At 41.3% G+C, this 24,021-nt stretch overlaps 1 protein-coding gene and 1 pseudogene across 1 annotated transcript; one reads left to right on the top strand and one right to left on the bottom strand.

Moving 5' to 3' along the window:
- The first annotated feature begins 1,792 nt into the window (after positions 1-1,792).
- On the top strand, positions 1,793-23,443 carry SPTSSA (serine palmitoyltransferase small subunit A). Its single transcript, XM_037050251.1, has 2 exons — positions 1,793-2,039; positions 22,267-23,443. Exons 1-2 carry the CDS (start codon positions 1,823-1,825, stop codon positions 22,368-22,370), a joined length of 321 nt encoding a protein of 106 aa, XP_036906146.1. The 5' UTR covers positions 1,793-1,822; the 3' UTR covers positions 22,371-23,443.
- Positions 12,264-13,336, bottom strand: LOC118989927 (ubiquitin carboxyl-terminal hydrolase isozyme L5-like; annotated as a pseudogene).
- Positions 23,444-24,021: the final 578 nt, after the last annotated feature.

Raw genomic sequence — 24,021 nt, forward strand, 5'->3', positions numbered from 1 at the left:
CCCAGTGGCGGCAGGGTGGTTATGGGTGATGTTTCCAATCTTAGGTACACTTAACTGAGTGTCATCAAGTGCTGAAGTGCTTTGGGTTCTTGAAGATAAAGGAACAGAGCTTGCCTATGTCTGAACAGATCTGAACACAGACAGCTCAGTGAGGAATAGGGAGAGAGAGAAATAGTGAGATTCAGAAGTGGGAGGGCCAAGTGTCCTTGGATCTCTCAAGGGTAAGGAGGAGCCTAATGAGACTGGGTTATACACGTCCCATTTGCAGGTTCTACAATCCCTCTGCAATGTCTGCTATGGGATCCTCTTTTCCTCAGTAACCTCCAGGCTACTGCCTAATCTCCAAGTCTTGTCCAAAAAGCAAACCTTATTAAGCCACTGGCTCTTTTAACTTTTGGGCATCAAGTTAAAAATTATTTAGCTCCTCACACAAGGTCCTCCTCACACATATCAGGACATGGTCCTTATGCTCTCTGGCCCCATGTCTTGCTCACACATTCTTCTTGCTTTCAAATTCAGACCTTTTAATGTATCATGCCTTCATGCTCAGTGATTGGGATATCTGTCCCACTCTTTCCTCCCAGACTGCATTCATTCTGCTATTTCTACTTTTCTTTCAATATTCAGTTTGAGCACCATTTCCCAGAAGCCTTTTACACCCCAGTCTGATTTGCTCTAGGCTATTGTGGCATCCTGCATATAACATGAAAATACTGTTTATCGCATCTCACTGTAATCAGAAAACCTGCCTCTCCTCCTCAGTAGACTGGGCACTTCACGAAGGCAGATCTTGGTCTATCTAGCTTTCCATCCTCAGTGTTCAGCTCATCAACAGCACTTGATGTTCCTAAATGAATAAATAAACCATTATTAACCATGAAAGTTTTAAGGGTGAAGCAGTAGGCTATCTAACCTATAAACCTCTTAGCATTTAAACAGCAGGCCATTAGCTGTGTCATTTCACATGCTAACCATGCATCTCATTCCTGAAGGTGAGTGCAGCATTGCTGGCCTATTTACCAGTGGAAAAATCTGAACATTCAAGAATGCATTTCCAGGAATTGTCAGCCCACAGACGGATCTCAAGCAGCCTGTTATTATCTGCAGAACCCACCAGGCCAGCATTCTTCTCTCGACCTTGGCTTACGTGATACCGATAGCCACTAGAAGAGGTGGGAAGAAAGACAGTTACGGCAATCTCTTTTGTCTTTAGGTTGAGTGCATGGGGTGTTATGTTGGTTTAGGTGGGTGTTTTGTGTGAGCACGTGCGCAAGAGGATAAGAAGGTGGCAATGTGTGTATCACTTCAGAGATGGCTTTCCTGACCTCCTTCACTAGGGGACATTCGCCTCCTCACCCGCTCTGAGCACCTTATTCTCTCCCTCTGCACCCCTCACAGCTTTACCTGCATTCGAGTCATTACTACTTGTATACCCGCTAGCTCGTAAACTGTACGAGGGTAGGCATTCCTGTTCACCCCTGCAACACCCGCCCCCCACCAAGAGGATGCCTGAGGCATCACAGCTATTCCCCCAAAGACTTTCCCGGGGAGCATTCTGGGCGGGACAGGGTGGACCCGGACCAGCATGAACGCCCCGCCCACCAGTGGTGCGGCAAGGCGGGGCGAGGCACGGCGGGCGCTCTCGCGGGGACAGTTCCCCGGCTCGCGTGGGCGCGGCCGGGGAGGGGAGGTCGGGAGGGGACGGGCGGGGTGCCTGCAGCCTGGCCAATGGTCGCCGGCCAGGCGGCGCTCGCGGCCGGCGGCCCGGGGCGCGAGCGGGGCTGGGCGTGCCCACGGGTGACGCGCCGGGGCGCGCGGGCCAATGGGCGCGGGGCGGCGGGCGGGCGGGCCTCCAGGCCCGGGGCTTCAGGACGCGGACCCGAGGCCTGCGGGACAGACTGACGTGGGGCTGCAGCGCAGGAGGCACGCGGCGAGGATGGCGCTGGCGCGGGCCTGGAAGCAGATGTCCTGGTTCTACTACCAGTATCTGCTGGTCACCTCTCTCTACATGCTGGAGCCCTGGGAGCGGACGGTGTTCAGTATCCTGCCCGGGACCCGGGCGCGGGCGCCGGGGCGCAAGGGCCGTGGGGGCGTTCCAGGGCGGGCGCAGGGCCTGTGGGGCGCGGGGTGGGGGGTCCCCGCGGGACCCGCGCGCAGGCGCTCGCGCAGACTCGCCTCTTCGCTGCGGCCACGCGGGCGGAGGTCCAGGGGCCGAGGGCGGCGTTCCCGCGGGGCGCGCGGGGTTGGGGATGAGGACTCGTGAGGTCCCTAGGTGTCCGTGAGTCCCTGGACCTGTGGGAGGAGCGCCTTTGGGGCTGGAAGAAACCTCCTAGGGCGATGTCCAACCTGGCGGGCCCGCGCCCGCACTCCGGCCGCGACCGCCTGGCGTTGAGTCCCCAGTTCCTGTGGGAGGCGGGGGCAGTGAAAGTGGAAAAAATCGCTCCCGGCTTGGACGCCTTTGACCTTTAACTGCCCCCGATTTAACTGGCACTGGCCCCAATGAGAAATGCTAACCAGTTTTCTAGCTTTTTAATCAGGTTGTGCCTAATACAGTTTTTGAAAGCAGTTCGTTATTGTACCTCTTTGGTCTTCAAAACGGGTAGTGTAAAACGTGTTTTATGCATTAATTTGCTGTTTGCACAGGCCGTGGAAGGAGGGCCTGAAAAGGAATCTGAGGTTGGTTGTACACATTGTTTGAAACTCCTTTCGTATATAGCTAGTGCATGCTCGTTAATGATTATTGAGTGTTTACCATGAACCAAGCAATTGTGCTAAGCGCTTTGCTTATGTCTTAATTCATCGAACTTTCCTAACAACCTCCACTAGTAAGTCAGGCTTCTGAAGATGGGCTCCCCGAAGTCTGTGCTGCTTGTCTCTCCTTTGTCCACGTTTAAATGCGTTGATATTCTTGCAGGAGAAGTACTAATCATGAGATGTAACTTTTTTTTTTTTAATAACTTGGAGACCGATTTGAAACAAGCATTTCATACAGCCTGCTTACTTCATACAGGGTCTCTCCGTTTCAATGTGCTTTCGTTTGCAGTGGCTTCTGAACAACTTTGCGAATGTATAGCTAGCTGCATTCTCGTCAAGTGACTGAGGTGATTCCAAGCCCTAGTAAGTGTGTTTGTGTTGAACTAGCATAAGATTGTACTCAAAGCTGAGCCTGTGTTTCAGCACTTTTGAGGAAGCTTAGCTGCTTAGGAGTTTATTTTTATTACTGTTGGCTTTCTTTGCAAACCCGAAACCTAAGAACTGAAAGGTGCGTTTCAGATTTAATGTCTGAATGGAAAGTGTTGTCTGATTTCTGCACCGTTTGTCCGTGGCTGCAGTTTAGGCTCACTCTCTGTTCCGTGGGTTAGCGCTCATGAGGTCGTCCTTGTGGAAGGTGTGCCGCAATACAGAAGCGCAGGCTTCGGGACTCAGACTCACGTTCACAGTGAACTGAAACAATGTGCTAAATTGAAACTCTTGAAATCAGAAGTTGATCGTGGAGCCCCTCTCAGAGTCTCCTGCAGTGACCCCCTCCTCTGTGCTTTGCTCTGTGTGGTTTCAGTTACCTGTGGTTGACCCTGGCTCAAAAGTATGAAGTCGAAATTTTCAGAAGTAAGTAATTTGTAAGTTTTAAATTGCACACTGGGATGAAATCTCACACAAAGATTGTCCTGCCCAGAATGTGCATTTGTCCGTTTGTCTGGTGTATCCAGTGCGTATGTTATCTGTTCTTAGTAGCCATTTCGGTTATCAGAGAGGGAGGGAGAGACAGACAGAATATATTCATATGACTTATTACAGAATCTTGCTAAAATTATTCCATATTATTATTAATTATTGTCGTTATTTTCTGTGCCTAATTTATAAATTACACTTTATCATATGTACATCATATTTTGTGTATGTATAGGTAAAAACATTATACATAGGGTTCAGTACTGCGGTTTCAGGGATCCACCGGGGGTCTTGGAATGTACCTCCCTGGGTAAGGGGAGACTATTTAGAGATTTTACACTTAGAAGCTTTTGTGGGCATGTGGCTAAATGCCACAGTATCAATGATGTTATAGTTTTTCTGTATTATGTTGCAATAGTAATAGTGTCCCATAAATACCTAGGTGATGGCTTTGTTTGGGATGCAGAAATAAATTGTGAAATGAAATGTAGTGTGTCTTTAGATTTTTGCCTCTGAAGCTTTTGCCTTCTCATTGGATTATGTGACCAAGAGATTTCAATTTTTAAAGTACTACTGAGAACTACAACCAACTATCATTGGGTACTGTAGAATAATACGGTTTCAAACCTAAGATGAAAAAAAAGTTTATTTCAAAGTTTACATTATTAAATTAACCCAGTGTAGCCCTGGCTGGTGTGGCTCACTTGGTTGGAACATTGACCTGTAAACCAAAAAGTCACAAGTTCAATTCCTGGTCAGAGCATATACCTAGGTTGGGGTTCATCCCTGGTAGGGGTCTCCAGTAGGGGTGCTTGAATGAGAGGCAATAGACTGATGTTTATCTCCCTCTCTTCCCCTCCCTAGAAAGCAGTAAGCATGTCCTCACGTGAGGATAAAAACAAAAAAGTTAACCCAAGGTAGAAGTGAAATTCTTTGACATAAATCAATCTTGAATTAATATTAGCTATTGTATTTATATGATTCAATGCAACTTCTAGAGTTATTTTGAAGTCAGACATTCAGTTTTAAAGTTTGGAACATCTATTTGAGATAGACTCCTCGTTCTAGCTTGGAGAAAAGAATGAGAAAGCTGGGTTTTCTTCCTACTTAGTGGGGAGTCTTAATTACTATGAAGCAGTTTGAATTTTATAAATTCATTAATAATTAGTAGGCATCATGCAAAATTGTTTTGTGTCCAGTTACATTGTTTTGGGAAGAGAGAGTCTTAAAAACGACATTGGCCCTGGCTGGTGTGGCTCCGTGGATTGAGCGCGGGCCTGTGGACCACAGGCTCTGTTCCGATCCGGGCACATGACTGTGTTGTGGGCGAGGTCCTTGGCTGGAGGTGAGTGAGAGGCAACCATTCGATGTTTCTTTCTCTCTTTCTCCCTGCCTTCCCCTCTCTCCAAAAATAAATATATAAAACCTTTAAAAAATTACATTGGACACAATCATCACTACTTGAAACCTAAAATCTAGTGTAAGATAAATTTGTCTGGCTGTCTGAAAAATGGCTCCTGAGTTGGGAGTCTTGGACAGAGGAAGACTCTAGAAAAAGGTAAATGCTTTAGTTTGCATTTCACTGCTTTAACTCATTTAATAATTTGAAGTTGTCCTTATTTTAGGGAAAACGGATAACTATTTCTGCACCCTTTATAGGGTCATACTTGAACATCTGAATTTGCTTTTCTGTTTCTTCCCAAATCAAATGCCTAGAAGGGAATCTAATAGCTGTTGTAAATGGAAAGGTCAGTCTTATTGAGTATGAGGGTTTTTGAAGTTACCTAAGTAAGGAAGTTCGGATTCATAAAAAAGATAATTTAAAATATGTTTAGGAAATTCATTGGTGTCAAATCAGACACATTGTAAAATAGTTCTTGAAACAATAACATTTATAAATTCATTTTGTAAATCTTTCCATGCTAGAACCTGCATCCTGAATTTTCTCTTGTCTTCTGATACCACATTTGAAATGATAATTAATTAGCTTTTGGTTTGTCAACCAGTATTTAAACTTTTCCTCATTTGTCTATCTTACAAAAAGAAAAGTGCAACCTGACACCTGCATTAAGACAGAAGTGCTAAGTTGTATTACAATGAATCCATCTCAGAGGGGAAGTTTTTAACGCGATTCGAAAACTCACATTCCCTATTGGCAGCCATCAGTGCCAAGGAAAAGACCAGGTTTTGTAACCGGTGAGACGCTCCTTCAGTGCCTCATCCAATAACATTGTAACTGTGCTGTTGAGGACAGGTAGAAAAGTTAAAAATACCTTGTTTAATTCCAAGCACAAGTAAAAGTCATTTTAGCCTTGGCTTTTTTTTTTCAAATTAAAAAGTGAAGTTTTATTCTCTAATTGCTGAATTTTATTTGCCATCTCTTTACAGCTTCTTATGTTTCCATGGCATTTTATATTTCTATTTTTAAAAAATGTAGACAGTTTTAAGGTTATGAATTAGGTTCCCCCTGAAAAACAGGCCTTGTTTCTTCAAGGAAAGAGTTTTAAAAACCACAGTGCTGGGCACACAAATAATGCTTGAGAAACATTAAAAAAATATATACCTATGGATGTGTCATTTCAAAGCAATTGTGTAACTATTTGGAAATGGTAAAAGAGACGTGATTTTAACCACTTTTAGAGTAGCTTTGGAGCTTGGCTGTTTGTGATGAGCCAGAATTCAGTTCTTGGAGAAAATTTAGATGTAAAGAAGTAGAAAAGGCTATGACTGAAAGAACTTCTTTAATTTTTTGGAGATGTTAAAAATTTGCATTGCTGTCTATTCACTTTCTGAATTCTGTATTCCAGAAGCATTATATACCTTCTAATTGCCAGATACTATTTTCGATAGTGGGACTGTGTGAGTAAAAGAGATGAAAGTATTCTAATACCACTAGGTAAATAAGTAGAAAATATAGGTGATTAGATTGTTGAAGCTGTTATGGAACAAAATAAAACAGAGAAGAGGGTAGGAAATAAGGAAGAAGGAGTGTTCTTCAATTTTGGCTAGAGTGGCCAGGAAGGGGGCATTTAGAAAGATTTAAGCAAAGCAAGACTTCCAAGGGAGTAAGGACCGCAGGCATGTTTCAGGGCTGCTGAGGGGACACGGTGGCCGCGGCAGAGTGAAGGGGTGGGGTGGGGGGGTGTAAGTAGCAGGAGAGGAGGTCCTATCCTGTCTGGCCTCTCTGGCTTTGAAGTGAGAGTTCTGGAGATGAAGGGAAGTGCCTCCTGTGTTTTGAGTAGAGTCACTCAAATCCAGTAGCTATTTCCTCACTGACACATTAATATTTAATGAAATAAAAAAATAAGACATAAGAATATATATTTTTTCTCATGAAACCCAAAACTCTTTCATTTTGAATGAAAAAAAATGCATCCTAGGAAGTGTTTTTCCCCCCTCATTTTTAATGCAGTGAGTTCTTTAGTCAATTTCCAAGATGATGGACTTCATTTCTTCCTTCAAGAAAATTAGAGCCAAGTTTCAGGAAAAATTCAAATTTATGCATGCTCTCAGATGAGTTCAGGGCAGGAAGGGCTCGGGGACTGGCGTGCCCAGAGCACTCTCAGGGAGGTGTTCTTGAGTGTTTTTTGTTTTTCCCGGATTGGAAGAGAGTGTGGACTGGGGCACAGAGGTGTGCTGGGATGGCCAGGACGTCAGGCAGACTGGCTGAGCAGGGATTCTGTGGGGTAGAGTAGGTGGGAAGTAGAATTGAAAATGCTGGCTGGGCCATATTGATTCAGCGTACTTCTTCATGAATACCTTGTGTCAGATGCTGCCTGAGGTGCTGGTGATACATCACTAAGAAAATGACACAATCTCTCTCTTTGTGGAACTTTTACAGTAAGTAAATTAGGTAGAATGTTAGGTAGTAAGCATTACAGAAAAAAGAAAAGTGGGTCATGGGGATAAGGAATATGCTGATGGGACAGAGTTGCTGTTTTTAAAGAGCATACTAGGAGAGACTTAACTGAGCAGGATGGTTGAATAAAAACATAAAGGAGGTGAGGGAGTTAGCAGGGTAAAATCTGAGGGAAGAGCATGGCTGGGAGAGGAAGCAGCCAGTGCAAAGTCCCTGGATCCAGAGCCTGCCTGGCACACATGAAGACCATCACTGAGGCAGGTGTGGCTGGAGCTGAGTGAACATGGGGGGAGAGTAGTAGGCTGTTTTTACCTGATGAGGAGAAGACCTTTTCATGTGTATGGGCATACAGCTGGTTGAAGCATTGTGTGGCTTCCCAAGGTCGGTGTCTGTTCTTTTTTTTTTTTTTTTTAAAGGCCAATCTGTTCTTGACAACTGAACCTCTCACCTAGGTCAGATTGTCAAGCGTGGAGACATTGTGTGTGCTAAATGAAGGCATGCCAATTTATCGTATACCATATGAAAAAGGTCACCCTGTCATCAAATTTAATTTAAACTTTCCTGAGAATGGTTCTTCCTCCTGATAAGTTCTCTTTGCTGGAAAAAATCCTACCTGCAAGGGAGGAAGAAGAGACTGATAAAATGGGCCAGGTACAACTGGTGGACTTCGATCCAAATCAAGATGGCGCCATTACAATGGAGAAGCATGTGAGGGTGGTGGTGTTCGGTGTCAGACCTTTTTTTTTTTTTCAGATTTGTATTTATGTATTTTTAGAGAGAAGGGAAGAGAAACTTTGATGTGCAAGAGATACATCTATTGGTTGTCTCTCACACATGCCCAACTGGGCACCTGGCCCGCCACCCAGGCATGTGGCCTGACCTGGCATCAAACTGGTGACCTTGCATTTTGCAGGCTGACACTCAGTCCACTGAGCCACACCAGCTGGGGCTAGTGTCAGATGTCTTAATGAGGCCAGTGAGTAATGCTGGCACTTTATATATAGTAGTGAATGAATGAAGGACTATAATAATATGCTCACTACTTGCTTTATGCTCACCGCTTAAAACTCATTACTATAGTTTTAATATTTCAACTATAGTAGTGTTTTAAAAGTTAAGGGAAGAATAAACTCAAATATGAAAAAAGGAAAATGTTTGTAGATATAGAATCACCTGAAAGTCTAAATAGACTTCCAGTAAAAATCAGCATGTGTGATCTCATGATTAGGTGAAATTCTTACTATTGGAGAGGGTTACTTCTAGAAAAATATTCTTAGTAAATAAGCTTAATGCCATTTAGAAGGATTTTCTCAAGGTAATTTCAAACAAAATGTGATTTCAGAAGAACATTGGAATAACCTGGATGTTTTGCACTATCTTCAAACTTAATGTGGTAAATGAATTTCTCTCCCAACAATCTTCAGTATTTCATTTGTATTTTATGTTATTTCCTTTTTTAAGTTGGTTTTTCCTTTTGATCTTCCTTTTGTAGAAATGAATGCAGCTTTCCATTACCAGAAAGTACTAAGAGGGGAAAGCAGAGGTGGGAATAATTGTAACTGATAAATTAATACTTTCAGCCCTCTGGTGGTATTCAGACTTCCATTTGTGAAGTCCCCAAAAGCGTGTACTGTAGTCCTTCTCATCAGATCTGAGGTTTAAAAAAAAGAAAGAAAAAAAGCATGTACTGTGTATCATCTCACTCATTTAGTTGACATCTGAAATATTTCATGGTAAATTCAGGCAGTTACAAAAGGATTTAATTTGTTGCTTATCATACATGTATTTTATTATATATACACTCATGTGTGTATATATCATATATGCACACCATATATATATGCACATGTATATATAATATTTATATATGTATTTATAACATTTATAAATAATATTAATTTTTTTAGAGAGGGGAAGCGGGGAGAATGAGAGGGAGAGAAACATCAATGTGTGGTTGCCTCTAGCGCACTTTCTACTGGGGACCTGGCCTGCCACCCAGGCATGTGCCCTGACTGGGAATTGAACTGGTGACCTTTTGCTTTGTGGGAAGATGCCCAATCAACTTGAGCCACACCAGCCACAGCTATTGCTGTATATTTTTGGTAAAACCATAGAAGTATAGTTTTCTCACACAATTCATAGAAGATGTTTATAATATAGCCTAATTGGCAAAGCCAGCCCTCATTGTGAAGTCATGTAGGAAAAATCAGAAATCAGCCATGTTATCTGTCAGAAAAAGCTCAGTGCCATTTTTCTCTTCAAATGATTATGTAAGCATCTTAATTCCTGCCTCGCTTTTTTTTTGGTAACTTTATTTGACAATTAGTGGTTAGTTCTCATCCACATTGATTATGTGAAGAATTTTGAAAGTGGCGACAAATTAACCAGAGTGTAGAGCTCGTTTGGTGAATCTTCATCCTCGTTGTTTTCTGCACAGTTGCTCTTGGATATGGTATGGGACAGTCTTTATTCCTTTGGCCCAGAAGGCTTTTGTTGAGCCAGTGTTAACAGGCACATCTGGAGTTCGCATCTCCCTCATGGCAAATTTCCGGATCTCTGTGTGCGTGAAGGGCAGGCACATTTCTGAAAGCCTACCCCATGGGTGTGCTTGCGAATGTCGATGGTGTGTTCCCCTGTCACTACCACGTTGATAACAGAAATGGCCCTTCTTACCATCCTTCTTTGTGGAAACCGTTTTGCTGGGCCATGGTTGGAAAGGGGGATAACTTCTGAATTCAGATTAGTAGGTGGATAGGTAGGTGAGTCTTGGAGGTGTGCCAGGAATTTGTTGCTTGAATGAAATAAAGTACAGTGCAAGTTAGTTATTATTCCTTTGTTTGTTGTCCCAGACATTCTTTTATGTTTTTATACTTATATTTCCCCAGGGGAATGCATAATTGTAAGGTTCAGGAAGTAAAGTGGGAGAAGTGAAGTTGTCAGGGGGGATGGGCAAGAACTAGCACATCACAGGACTTCTCAGACCCCTTCAGGAGAGGGTACAGTGGAAGGTGGAGATCTGTGCTCTGATTCCCTCTAACTGACTGGTCCTGTGTGAAGTCTGGTCCTGGTCCTTCGCAGTCTCCTGTGAAGACTGCTCTGGTGTGTTTGCACTGCCTTGGTAGTTGGCTGGCTGCGTGAGAATGTTAGACTATCCCTCATTCATGCTCCTTAGGATATGAAAACTTTTCTTCCTTAAAAAAATTTATTTATTTATATATTTTTAGAGATAGAGGAAGGGAGGGAGAAAGAGAAGGAGAGAAACATGGATGTGAGAGAGAAACATCTGTCAGTTGCCTCTCACACTCACCCTGACTGGGGACCAGGCCTACAAGCCAGGCATGTGCTCCCAGCAGGGAATCAAACTGGCTTATTTCACTTAGCATAATCCTCTCCAGTTCTACCCATGCTGTTGCAAAAGATTTCCTTCTTTTTTACAGCCAAGTAGCATTCCATTGTGTAAATGGAATGCTACCACAACTCTTTTATCTACTCATCTACTGATGGGCAGTTGGGCTACTTCCAAATTTTTGAATTAGTGTTTCAGGTTTCTTTGGATATATTCCCAGAAGTGGAATTGCTGGGTCATAAGGTAGTTAGATTTTTAATTTTTTGAGTAAAATCAATACTATTTTCCACTGTAGCTGCACCAGTCTGCATTCCCACCAACAGTGCATGAGGGTTCACTTCTCTCCACATTCTCACCAACACTTGTTTGTTGGTTTATTGATGATGGCCATTCTTTTTCCCTCCCTCCCTCCCTCCCTCCTCCCTCCTCCCTCCTCCCTCCTTCCTACTTCCCTCCTTCCCTTCTTCCATCCCTCCCTCCCTTTAGAGAGAGGGGAAAGGAAAGAGAGAGGAAGAGAAATGAGAAATATTAATGTGTGGTTGCTTCTCATGTGTCCCCTACTTGGTGACCTAGCCACCAACCCAGTCATGTGCGCTGACTGGGAATTGAACCAGCGACCATTTGGTTCTTAGGCTGGCACTCAGTCCACTGAGCCACACCGGCCAGGGCTAATGGTAGCCATTCTGACAGGTGTGAGGTGGTATCTCATTGTAGTTTTAATTTGCATTTTTCTGATGATTAATGGTGTTAAACTTCTTTTTATATGTCTATTGGACATCTGTATGCCTTTTTTAGAGAATTGTCTATTCAGATCCTTTGCTTTTTAAAAAATTGGATTGTTTGGTTTTTTGGTGTCGAGTTTTATAAGTTCTTTATAAAATGTGGATATTAACCCCTTATCAGATGTTTCGTTGGTGATTATGTTCCCCATTCAGTGGGTTGTCTTTTCATGTTGTTGACGGTTTCCTTTGCTGTTCAAAACCTTTTTAGTTTCATATAGTCCCATTTATTTTTCTTTTGTATCCCTTGCCCAAGGAGATATATCAGAAAAAAATGTTGCTATGACCAATGTCTGAGATTTTACTGGCTAGATTTTCTTCTAGGATTTTAATAGTTTTGAGTCTGACATTTGACTCTTTTACCCATTTTGCACTTATTCTTGTACATATATGGTGTAAGAAGGTAGTCTAGTTTCATTTTTCTTGCACATATCTGCACAATTTTCTCAACACCATATATTGAATAGACTCACTCTTAACATTGCATTTCTTTAATAGGTGCTGCACGTACGTGATGCGGCTAGAGAAACGTTTATGAATACATGCTCTCGTAGGACCAAGACAGACTGGTACCATTTCCAAACGCGCACTGAGTCAGCTGGGGTGCTGCTCAGAGTTCTTTATACTCGATGGTTTCCATGAAAATGAATGCAGAAGCAGAAATGTGTCCACAGCACAAGGCATCTTCTTCTTTGGTTTCCTGTGCTTTCTTTGCATTCTGTTTTTCTTTTGCCTTTTCTTCTAGTGGTATTAACTGCTGTTGTTCTGATAAAGTCTTTAACAAGTCAATGATTAAAGGGAAGTGATTATGCTTCATTCTGATATTTTCAATCTTATGTCTTTTTAATTTCTGTACTTCTTCAATAAGGATCTAATTTTTTTGGCAACCTCTGACCAAATAGCATTTAACATATTACCCGGATCTGTATGCATGGGTTCCTCAGCAAGTTGTCTTTGAACTCTGCTGTGCTCTGTTGACATATAATTTTTCTCTCAGACACAATGGCTATTAAGTTAAATTGAATTTCGTTTGCATTGACTTTTGTACCCTTTTTCTATGACTGACCTCACGGTGCTGATCCAGTCATTTTATCTTGATTTTATGCCCCTTATCAATCTATTCTTCTGTTAATCCATCTATTCGTAGATTCTTCCACTAACAGGATCATAACCAATAAAATAAAAAGCATCTTCTTTTGCTGATGTTTTTTCATCAAATTTAAACATTCGCTGTTTGGAGAAGCTGTTGTGTATTTGTCTGATCAGATCCGAATCACCCAGTACCAAACTTCTCATGGCTGCATCAGAACTTTGTAAAAATTCTTTAGAGTCTGATAATGCTTCTCCTAAATGGACATCTTAATGAATACAGTTCAATAACACACTTACTATGGCTGGAGTAGCACACGCATTATTAATTACCTGCTTGGCAAAAAATATCAAGTCTGCAGTCCTAAATCACAGAGCCCTCTGGTTCTCCTGGCTACCACTTGAAAAGTTAACCCATGAATTGGCTCTCATTTTTCAAAATTCTCAGGCTCTAAACTCCGTATTTCCTCTACTTGGGCTCCTCTACAACCAAATACTTTATTTAATGAGTTCAGTGAAGACTCCAGGGCCGTGTTCCTGAGGCACTACTGCCTGGCATTGCCCTTCAGCGCCAGGCCGCACCCTGCACTGCATCACCTGGGCCTCTGGGCACCCCAGGCACCTGCTGCCCGGCCACTGATAAGGCAACCTCCCTGCTGAGCTCGGCTTCTCATTCTCAAAGACTTCGTGACCCTGCCCCCCCTGCCCCAGGCTTTGAGTGTTGTAACATTTATGGTACTTGGATGCAAAGATGGATAAATTCTCTTGGTTAAAAAAAAAAACCAAAACCAAAACCAATGCTCAAATTTAATAATTAAACTACATGTTCCAGAAGAGCTACTTAATATAGTGTATTGCATATACCTTTTATAAATTAGAATACTTAAAATGATAGTTATGAAATGAGAGAAAGATAGTATTCATGATCAATAATTATAAAAAGTAGAATTACTACCAGCACAAAGTTTCAGCCATCATGTCCTATATGAGTTCCTGAAAAATCCCCGAGTAAGAGGGTTCATGGTACGCTAGCACTGGAGCAGAGCGCGCAAGTGCTCTTCAATTGAGGAAGCAGGCACTGACACGAATTGGTGCCTTAGGGGATAGCTTGGATAGCTTGGATAGCTTGTGCAGGACCGCTGGAAGCTGCCCCAGGGGACAGACGGTAACGGCGTGTGGACAGGGTTGACCGGAAATGCTGACGTGATGCCGGAGGTGCAGGGCAGCGCGGGCTGCAGTAGTGGAGCTGGGCTCGCCCGCCTGGAGGTGCACCTTCCTGGAGAGGGAGCCCTGGTGCAGGTGCTAATTTTTAAATGTCTTAGAGCTAAAAGGACTCCGTCCTGTCCTCCCTCCTGAGCAGAGGGACGTTTCTTGCTGAAGGTTATAAATCTTTGATTGGTTTTCACCAAACAGCATGTGGTACTACTTTGTCCAATGCTTTATTTTTATTTTCAGTAGGATGGTTGCTTAAAATAAATTAGAGGTATCAAAACTTTTGAGTATTTCTAAGCTTAAAAGTAGCATTTTAGAATTAATTTTAAAGAAGGAGTCTAATAAGACATAGGATTGTTTTAGATGACGTTTTAGCTTTGTTGATGTGACTGGCAATCAGAGACTTACAGCATGGAAATCATTCAGTTTAATGGAGAGATGAGTCACACCCACTGGAACAAAGGTCCCTAGCCTTTTCTCAGTGAGAAACTATTTTTGATTTCTCCAGAGTCTTGTGAGTAGGTTACTGAGGTAGGTGGCAATAATGCAGTTACTGGTTGGGATAAGAAATGTTAGTCACTTCCTCTGATTACTGTACTTATTTTTAAGGCATTTTCTCTCATCAATTATCTAGCTTTTTGTTTGTTTGGTGGTTGGTATTGCTGGAAAAGGGTTGGAAAAGACCCTTGTATGGGCAACAAAAAAATCTGTATTTTTTTCCTATCCAGAAACTTATCCAGCTCCTGATTACTTGGGCTTCCCTGTTAAAGAAACAGCTAACACCATGCAGATGTATGGTTTCTATTTGCTTTTAAATCCATTGAATCCATAAAATATTTATGTTATGTCCAGGTTATTGCTCTTGAACAAATTGATCTCGGCACCTGCACGTTTCCTGGCGCGCTGGCCGCTCGGATCCCAAATGATTTATGAAGCACCTGCTTTATCCTGCGATGCGCTGCAAGTGGGAGCAAAGGAGCAGCTGAGCCAGGCGGCCTCCCTCTCAAGTGCTTAAAATGGATCGCTAGAGACAGTTATAAACCCACAAAACAGAAAAGCCTATTTTTTTTAGTTTTTGAGATATCTTGTTTTTAATCTAGATTTTATTAACTTTATTCTATTATTTTTTAAATCATGTAGCGCCCTCTAGAATATAGACCTGATTAATTTGAATACTGCTACTGATACTTACACATACGACAGGAGCTTGGCAAACAGGAGCTTGGCAAAGAGGAAGATTATTATCGTTTTGTGTATTTCCTTCCAATATACGTGTGTTAGATAACATTGATTATTTTCCTGTTTTTTCTGCATGTGAAACAGAAGATTATGTGAAAGGTGATTGAGAGGTGGGGTCCAAATCCCTCTCCAAGCAAGTGAGGCACTAAAATGTTAATGAAGGAAGCAGCCTCGTTTTATGGAGAAGCTCGGGTCCAGAGAGGTTGTGATGTTCCAGGATTGTATTACAAATTAATAACAAATCAGTTGCAGGGTGACTTCGAACAGTTCCCAGACATTGGTATGAGTCATGTTGTTAATGCCCAAGCCCCCCACTGATAGTTTCAATAAGAATTATGTTGCATTTTGTTGCAGCATGGATTTGATTCCAAATTCTCACATCATCCTGGAAAGGTAGGGGATGCGTGTGTCTCCATTTCGTAGAGAAGGAGACTGGCGATCAGAGTTTTTGATACACACAGAGTTGGCAAAGTCACAACTCAAACCTAGGTCGCCTCTCATGTTTGGTGTTTCCACTCTCTGTATTTTGTACTTTATTGTGTGTCAAGGATACTGTGAACTTGGGGGTGTGTTAAAGAATGCAGTGGGTTGAGAAATCCACTTAAGTACCAGATAGCAAATTATAGCTGGTACATTCTAAACAGTATGTTTAGCTCTGTCTGGGAGAACACCTGTAAGGAGACGAGCATCATATATCTAACCTTGCAGATGTCACAGCAGAACCAGTGCCTGAGAGTGTCAATACCACTACCCTTTTACGTGGTGCCAAGCATGATCTCAGGGAATAGTCAACTCAGTGCAGTGGAACTACTCCCACTACAGAGCTTTGAGATAATTTGGGGGGATGAGTTTGAAATTTAATTGTATAGAAAACTCATTTTTAGGAGCTCATTTAATTATTGTGATTCTGGAAATAGTTAGAGAGGGGATCAAAATACAGAAACATTTCTTGGGGGTACACAGGATAAAAGTTAAATTTAATAAGTGGCTCTGGGTAAAAGGCTAGATTAAGGGGTTTTTTTGGACGCTTTTAAATTGGCATTTGCATCTAGGTTCAAGAGACTTTCGATAATTTTCTGTATCTTGGCCTGAATTGAGAATTCTTTCATTTCTGGGAGCTAACACTTTCTGTGTATTTCCTAGTAACAGATTGGATCTGGTCATGCCTAACAAACTTTTTAAAGGAGTAAGATCTTTCACACAAAACAGTTTTTAGTCTTAGTACTATTTGTAGTTCTCTTTTCCTTTACAATTTTTATTTATTAAAAAAGTTACTGACTATTAGGCAGACAGAAGCCCCACAAAAAATAATATAGTGAATGTGCTTGTACTACCAACTAGGGGAAGAGAAATATTACTAATACATTTGAAGCCCTCTAAATGCCCCTTCCCACTTGTTTCTCCCTTCTTTCCCCCCACATTTCACCACACCAAGTAATCACTATCCTGAATTTAGCATATATAATTATCACTTATTTCTCATTATTTCTATTCCACATGTATGCATCACAACATAATGCTATACAAAGCCATGAACTCAGGTATCTTTTATTTTATTTTTTAAAAAAGATTATTTATTTACTTATCTTTAGAGGGAAAGGAGAGAGGGAGAGAAATATCAACGTACGGTTGCCTCTCATGCGTCCCCTGTTGAGAACTGGCCTGCAATCCAGGCAAGTGCCCTGACTAGGAATCGAACCTGATCATGTGGTTCACAGGCCTGCAATCATGTAGTTCACAGGCCTGCGCTCAATCCACTGAGCTACACCAGCCAGGGCAGGTATCTTTCATTTTAATCAAGCAAAAAAATCTTTTTAAGTTTTGATAATTTCTTGTTTCACTTAGGAAAGTATAATGATTTTCTGTGCATATAAAAATTAAAAAGTTACCTGGCTGGTGTAGCTCAGTGGTTTGAGCGTGAGCCTGTGAACCAGATGATCATGGTTCGATTCCCAGTCAGGGCACATGCCTGGGTTGCAGGCCAGTTCCCAGCAGGGGACACACGAGAGGCACCCATGCATTGATATTTCTCTCCTTCTCTCCTTCCCTTCCCCTCTAAAGATAAATAAATAAAATCTTAAAAAAAGAGAAAATATCCTTAAAAATATTAAAAGTTAGACAAAAGTTCTCAAAATTGAGCTTAATTTTCAGATTCTTATAATAGTCTCTGTTAAGCTAATTTATGCACATTTCTTTCATATTTCTTAATATATTCTCCATACTAAATTGGAGAATTATAGTGCCATAAAGCAAATATAATATAATCAATTTGAATTGAATTTGAGTCAGTGACGTGAAGATTATTACTATACCATTTTATTTCCTTGGTGTATAATTTTATAAGATTTACATAAAGCCTGTGAAAAACCAAAAAGCATTTTGAAAATACATTATTGCCTAGAAGTGGATATTGTTTTTCTCCTTCATAGTCACTGTAAAGTTTGCCAGTCACATAATATGTGGAATATGTAGAATGTACCACAGTGAATCTAGAGTCAAATAATGTTTCTTGAGCCAATCCTTTATTCATCAGATATTTATTGAGTGTATGTTAGGTTAGATATGTTCGGTTAGATGTAAGAGAAAAGAAAATAGTAAGACATTGTTCCTGTGTTTAAGGAGTTGATAATCTGGATGATTATCTATCTATCTACAAATGGGTTATGTCAGCTGATATGTGTTGTTTTATTTGAGTAGTAGGGGTAATTAATTCTGCCAGGAGGTTGTGGTAAGAATGGGAAAAACATAAGGGCTAGGGAAGGCCTTATATAAGAGGAGATAACTAACTGAGCTGTAAGAAGGATTAGGATTTACTAGGAAGAATAGGACCCTATATGTAGGAAGGTATCATACCAGCAATTTTCAAATGGTGTGCTGCAGGAATTTTTAAAACATGCAATATCTAACTGTTTAGTTAGGGGCACTGACCTCTTTTCCTCAAATTGTCGTATAAAAAATGACAACAGCCAACACAATAGTGGCCATCTGGTGTGAATGAATCAAAATTATACCTATTTCTTTTCAGATCAGCAAAAAATATATTTTTTGGTGTGTCATAGAATTTTAGTAATTAATTGATGCGTGCTGTAAGGTGACAAAGATCAAAAGTTGCTGTATTATAGTATAGTGATTAAGAACACAGATTTTTTTTAATCCTCAGCCAAGGATATGTTCATTGATCTTAGAGAGAGAGAGGAAGAGGGAGAGAAAGAGAGGAAGAGGGAAAGAGAGAAAGAGAAAGAGGAAACATTGATGTGAGAGAGAAACATTAATCAGTTGCCTCCTGTATGCACCCTGATCAGGAATTGAATCCGAGGCCTTTCACTTGAAGCAAGGGTGCTCCGACCAACTGAGCCACTCGGCCTGGGCAGGAACACTGAATTTTGGAGTTAGCTGACTTGGTTTGAAACTGGCTCTGTTGTTTGCTCTGATGTTGGGGATGTTAACTTGAACATGCTGAAGTGCCTAACTGCTGGCACACACTAGACATTCACAAATGAAAGCTGGGCTGCTATTACTATTACTATTCTTATGTTATTATTAAATCATACTAAAAGGCTGAGCAGTGAAGAGTGTTGTTTCCTGAGGCTCATGTAATATGGCTGCGAATAGGATGGAGTTTGTTGTGTTGATTGGAGTGTTGGAGGTTCAGTGGAAAAGCAGCATGGCCTTGACTGGTGTGGCTCAGTGGGTTGGGTGTCGTCCCAGAAGCTAAAGGTCTCTGGTTTAATTCCCAGCTGGGACACATGCCTGGGTCATGGGCCGGGTTCCCAGTTGGGGGTATGCATGAGGCAGCCGATAGATGTTTCTCTTGCACATTAATGTTTCACTCTCTCCGTTTCTCTGTCTTTTCTTCCTCTCTAAAGATAAACAAAATCTTACAACAACAACAACAACAACAACAGAAAAGCAGTGTAGTAATGCTCTTGGTCCTCACGTTGATCACCCAGCCACTCTTGAGTGTCGTCTGCTAATTCCATCTAGCTACCCTCTTCTCCAGACTGTTACTTTCAGCCAAGGCAGCTGTCTTGCTTTGGTGGGTTTTCCTCACTCCATCCTGTAGCCAATGATGGACAGATAAGGGATACAGAAGGTCAGGCCCCTTGCCTCAAAGCAACACTAACTGAATGTGGTACAATTCATGCTCTAGAGGCCCCTTGGGAACTGAGCCCCTGAACCTGCTGTTTTGCTCTACTCTCTCCTCGTTTGGTAAAACCCCTTAGGAGTAACTGATACTAGAACCTCTGTCTCAATCTCTCAATTCCTGTCTCCTTCAAACTACCTCCTAAAACAGGTAGTTTACACTAGATTGAAAAGGTCCTTAGATGCTTGGCTTAGAATTTCAAAGGCATTGGGAAGCCTACTGCATTTTCAAGGATAATGCTAGTGAAGAGTGGCATGGAAAGTGGCTATAGGCCTAAAACGGGAACTTGTACATGATTAAGAAAGGAGTGATAAATACCTCAATCATGTATCATTGATTAGGATGGGGGACTCGAGCTATAGAGTTCATTGTAGGAGTTGGGAAGAACCGAGTAGTCAGGTAATTTGAGTGTGGGGACAAGGAATCAGAGAAATTTGTAGATTGGATGACTAGGCAGATAGTTAATCAATACTTATATCAAATTGTTTATCTCAAGTAGTTATATCAATTATTTGCAAGTAGTCAAAAAAATGGGACTCTTAAGAAGAAGTAGTTCTGGAGAAAATAAATTCCGTTTGGCTCTTTAATTTAAAGTGTGTTATGGAATGTCATAGGTCGACATGTTCAGTAAGTTGTAGGAAATCCTGTCTGTAGTATGGAAGATGGGGTCAGGTCAACAGCACGACGGCGTGTGGGGCCCAAGGTAATATATTGGGAACTCCATTGTTGTCATTTAGAATGCTTTGTCATTCAGCTGCAAGTAACAAAGAAAATCTAATCAAGCTGGTTTAAGGGTGAAGGGAATTTATTGGTTTATATGTCAGAACATCCAGTGGTAGGGTGGGCTTCAGGATGGTTTGATCAAGGTTCTGGCCCCATTTGTCTGCTGTTATTTTTGATTCACAACCTTCCTGAGTCAGCTTTGCCCCGAGTCTCCCTTTCCTCATGGAGCCGAAGTGACACCGTGATTCCAGGAGTCCATCAGCAAATTGCAGTTCTAGGCAGAGAGAGACCATCAGGGTTCCTGGGCTCCTGGAAGAAGCCCTAAACTTAGGGCTGGTTGGTCAGTGTTGGGGGCAGGCGTTGTTACGAAGAAAAGGGTTTACTAATTGGTGAAGATCAATGAGGACTTAGCCCTGGAGGTGGGATAGGGCTAGGCCCACCCAAAGAGCATAGTTGCTTTACTAGGAGGAGGGAGGGGTGGATATTAGAGAGAAAAACAGAAAATTCACCAAAGGAACAGACAGGGAAAGAGCCAGGGAAACAGAAAAATGGTGAGAGAGAGATGAGAGGTCAACCCTGAAGAGAACCTCAGCCCAGGGTAGAAAGAGTTTTGAAGAGGAAAAGCTAAAATAGTGTCAATTCAAGTAGCCATTGGAATTGCTAGGAGGTCGTTGGTGAGCAGAGTGGTGTCTAGTGTAGGGGTGGCGGTGGGGACAGAAGTCAGTGGTGTGGGTGACGAACAATGAATGATGTGGAAGCCCCGAGTAAGTATTATTTTTTAAAAAAGAAATGAAGTGATAAGTAGAAAGTGGTAGTTTAAGAAAGAACTAAGTTAAGGGAGGCTAAAAAGGAAGCTTAAAAAATGATTACGGGAGACTTTTTAGCCGTGTTTGCTGGATGAGGGGAATGACGTTAGAATTTGACACAGGCAGCTTGTTTGCTCCCTGGCTCTAAAGACAGCTTCTTGTGTGGCCCCGGACAAGGCTTGTAGTGTTTTGTCAGCCTCTGAGAAGCAATAGTCATAATACATATTTCACAGGAATTCTATTAAGGGTCAAAAAAGATAATATGTAACAGAGGTTTGTCATCTAAACTGTTTTACAAATACTAGTTGGTTGTAAGCACATTGTTTATATAAACCCTATCTTATAAAAGAGTGTAAGGTACTACAGTATTAGTATGTAGAGCTGAAAGGTATGAGACAGGGGTGGGGAGGGAGAGAGAGAGAAAGAGAATATGAATGAATGAATAAAACGTGGTCCCAGTTCAGAAGCTGTTATTCCTCTTAGCGTGGCCATGTGACTCTGCAAAGTGAAGAGCTCTTAGATTTTACTTCATTTTGTTAGGGCCATGTGTTGATTTGCATATATACAGTTTCAGAGTCCTTTGGAACAAGAAGGAAAGAACACGGTGCAAAATGTTTATTGTTCTGGTTTTCAAGATGACTTATTTGATGTTGTTGCGAAGTTTAGTGATAATACTGAGTATTTAATAGTAGCAGGTGCTGTCAGTTTATATGTCAGTGGTGTATGATTTATTTTAGTTTTTTTTGGTGTATGATTGATTTTAGCTTTTCTGCCAAAGCAAAAGCTTTTAGACACATTCTGGCCAAAATCTAAAAGTGCTGGATCAGCCTTGGCTGGTGTGGCTTGGTGGGTTGAGCATTGGCCTGCAGACTGAGGGGTTGCTAGTTTGATTCCCCGTCAAGCCACTTGCCTGGGTTGTGGGCCAGGTCCCTGGTTGGGGGATTGAGGGGCAGCCGACTGATGTTTCTCTCCAGCTCTTTCTCCCTCCCTTCTCCTCTCTGTAAAAAATAAATAAAAATCTTTTAAAATCTTGAATCATATGTTCTTGTGACTTATTCAAGTTGGTAGAACATGTACAATCATTAAATACAATTTTATTCCCATACATTTCTATTTCTTAGGTTGAACAGTGTTACTTCCTGTGCTTAACTTTAAGCAGTCTGATGCTCTGAGGTATAATGGGAGAATAACGGTAACTACCTTGTAAGGTGATGGTGAAGGTAAAATGAGCTTAAAAATTTTAGTTAATATTAGTGGCTACTGTTATTAGTTCTTTATAAATACTTGATAGATACGAGAAAGCATCAAGTGAATGGGTTCAACCTAACACACTTGTTGAGAAATGTTGGGGTGTAGCTTTGAATCAGTTGAGAAAAACAGTTTCCTTAACTGCAGCTCAGATTCCATGCTGGTCTCCATCGTGGGGATGGCACTGTACACGGGCTACGTCTTCATGCCGCAGCACATCATGGCGATACTGCACTACTTTGAGATCGTACAATGACCGAGAGGTGGACCGGACGCAAGAGTTTCCTCAGGAAGGAACCACCCTCTGCCGTGGGAGTGAGACTCCATCAGACATCATGAGGGACTCTGCCAGATGTCCCGGTGAATATAAAGACTAAACCTCATGAGTAGAACAGGAAAATGATCCTGACTCATGTGTTATGTTCTTTATTTTTAATTTTCAAAGAGGCTCTTGTATAGTAGTTTTTGTCTATTTTAACATTGTAGTCATTTGTACTTTGATATCAGTATTTTCTTAACCTTTGTGACTGTTTAAATATTACCCTGTGAAAGTTTTTCTTAACGTAACTTTGAGTACATTTTAATTGCCTTCTATTTCTAAAACCCAAAGTCATTAGTTGGGCTTTATTGTTCTTGCTATTGTATGGCGTATACATCTGCCTGGATATATTTCTACTCTTGACCGAAGTTTTGTAAGAATTAGGGCAGGGGGATGGGGAGGGAGGATATTTTATTGAGAACTATTTACAAAAGACTTACCTGTATGTTTGAACTCAGGAGTACAGTTTTAGCTATTTAGACTCTTAACAGTGTCTGCTTTAAAACTATTAAAGGGTTTCTCAACAATGAAAAAGGAAGATCTTGCTCAAGTTAAAAATAAGGAACAAGTAAAAATATTTCACCTTTAAAATATTTAATTCATATGTGGACTCATTTCCAGAAGACTTCGGTGATGATTCCTGAGATAAAAGGTGGTGAGGTAGCATTATTGTACGATGCTTGTACAGCATAGAGTTTTTAATGGAAAGTAAATCAGTTTCCTCTGAGGGTCGCTATTAACAATGTACTTCCTTAAGTTCAGTTTCAGGATTGTAATGGGTGCTGCAAATGCATTTGAACATTGTAATAAAACAGGATGAAATGAATTGTTAAAAGCTGTAACAAAAGAAATGTAAACTTGGTTAAAATCCTTTTTTCCCCTATTTGTATTATTTTTTAAAAGATTTTTATTCCTTAAATGTAAAATGACCAATTTTTTGATGTAAGCTCATTAAATTCAAAGAGAAAAATCAGCTGCTTGTAGCAGTATATTTTTTCCTCAATGGTTAAGTAATGATTTAGTGTTTATATGTATGAATTGACTGCTGTGGACATATAAATAGCAAGTATATCTTAACATGTCTCTCAACATAAAAGTATTGCTGATTTAAAAAGTTAGACATATTTTACTATGCTTTCCAGGATAAATTTTGCTATTTTTTAAAAATGCGGGTATTTTTGGCCCTAAACTTTAAGGACTAGACTTGTGAAGTATTTTCTAGCCTGGAGGTAATGAGTAATGTATAAAGTTTTGTTTTCTTTTAAAAATTATTATTTTTTAATCCTCACCTGAAGATATGCCCACTGATTTTAGAGAGAGGGGACTAGCGGGAGAAAGTGGGGGAGGAAAACACTGATGTGAGGGAGAAACATTGATTGGCTACCTCTCACACATGCCCTGACCAGGACTGAACCTGCAGCCCAGGTACGTGCCCTGACCTGGAATCACACCCTCGACCCTTCTGTCCACGGGATGACGCTCCAACCTACTGAACCACAGGGCAGATTTGGGTTTTTAAAAAAAGTCAGTCTGTATCATCACTATTAGGTAGGAATGGTGAGGTTAATGTGTACTTATTCAGTTCTCA

The sequence above is a fragment of the Sturnira hondurensis genome, unplaced genomic scaffold, assembly GCF_014824575.4.
Source record: "Sturnira hondurensis isolate 20B ecotype Veracruz unplaced genomic scaffold, ASM1482457v3 Scaffold0006655, whole genome shotgun sequence".
Classification (NCBI taxonomy): Eukaryota; Metazoa; Chordata; class Mammalia; order Chiroptera; family Phyllostomidae; genus Sturnira; species Sturnira hondurensis.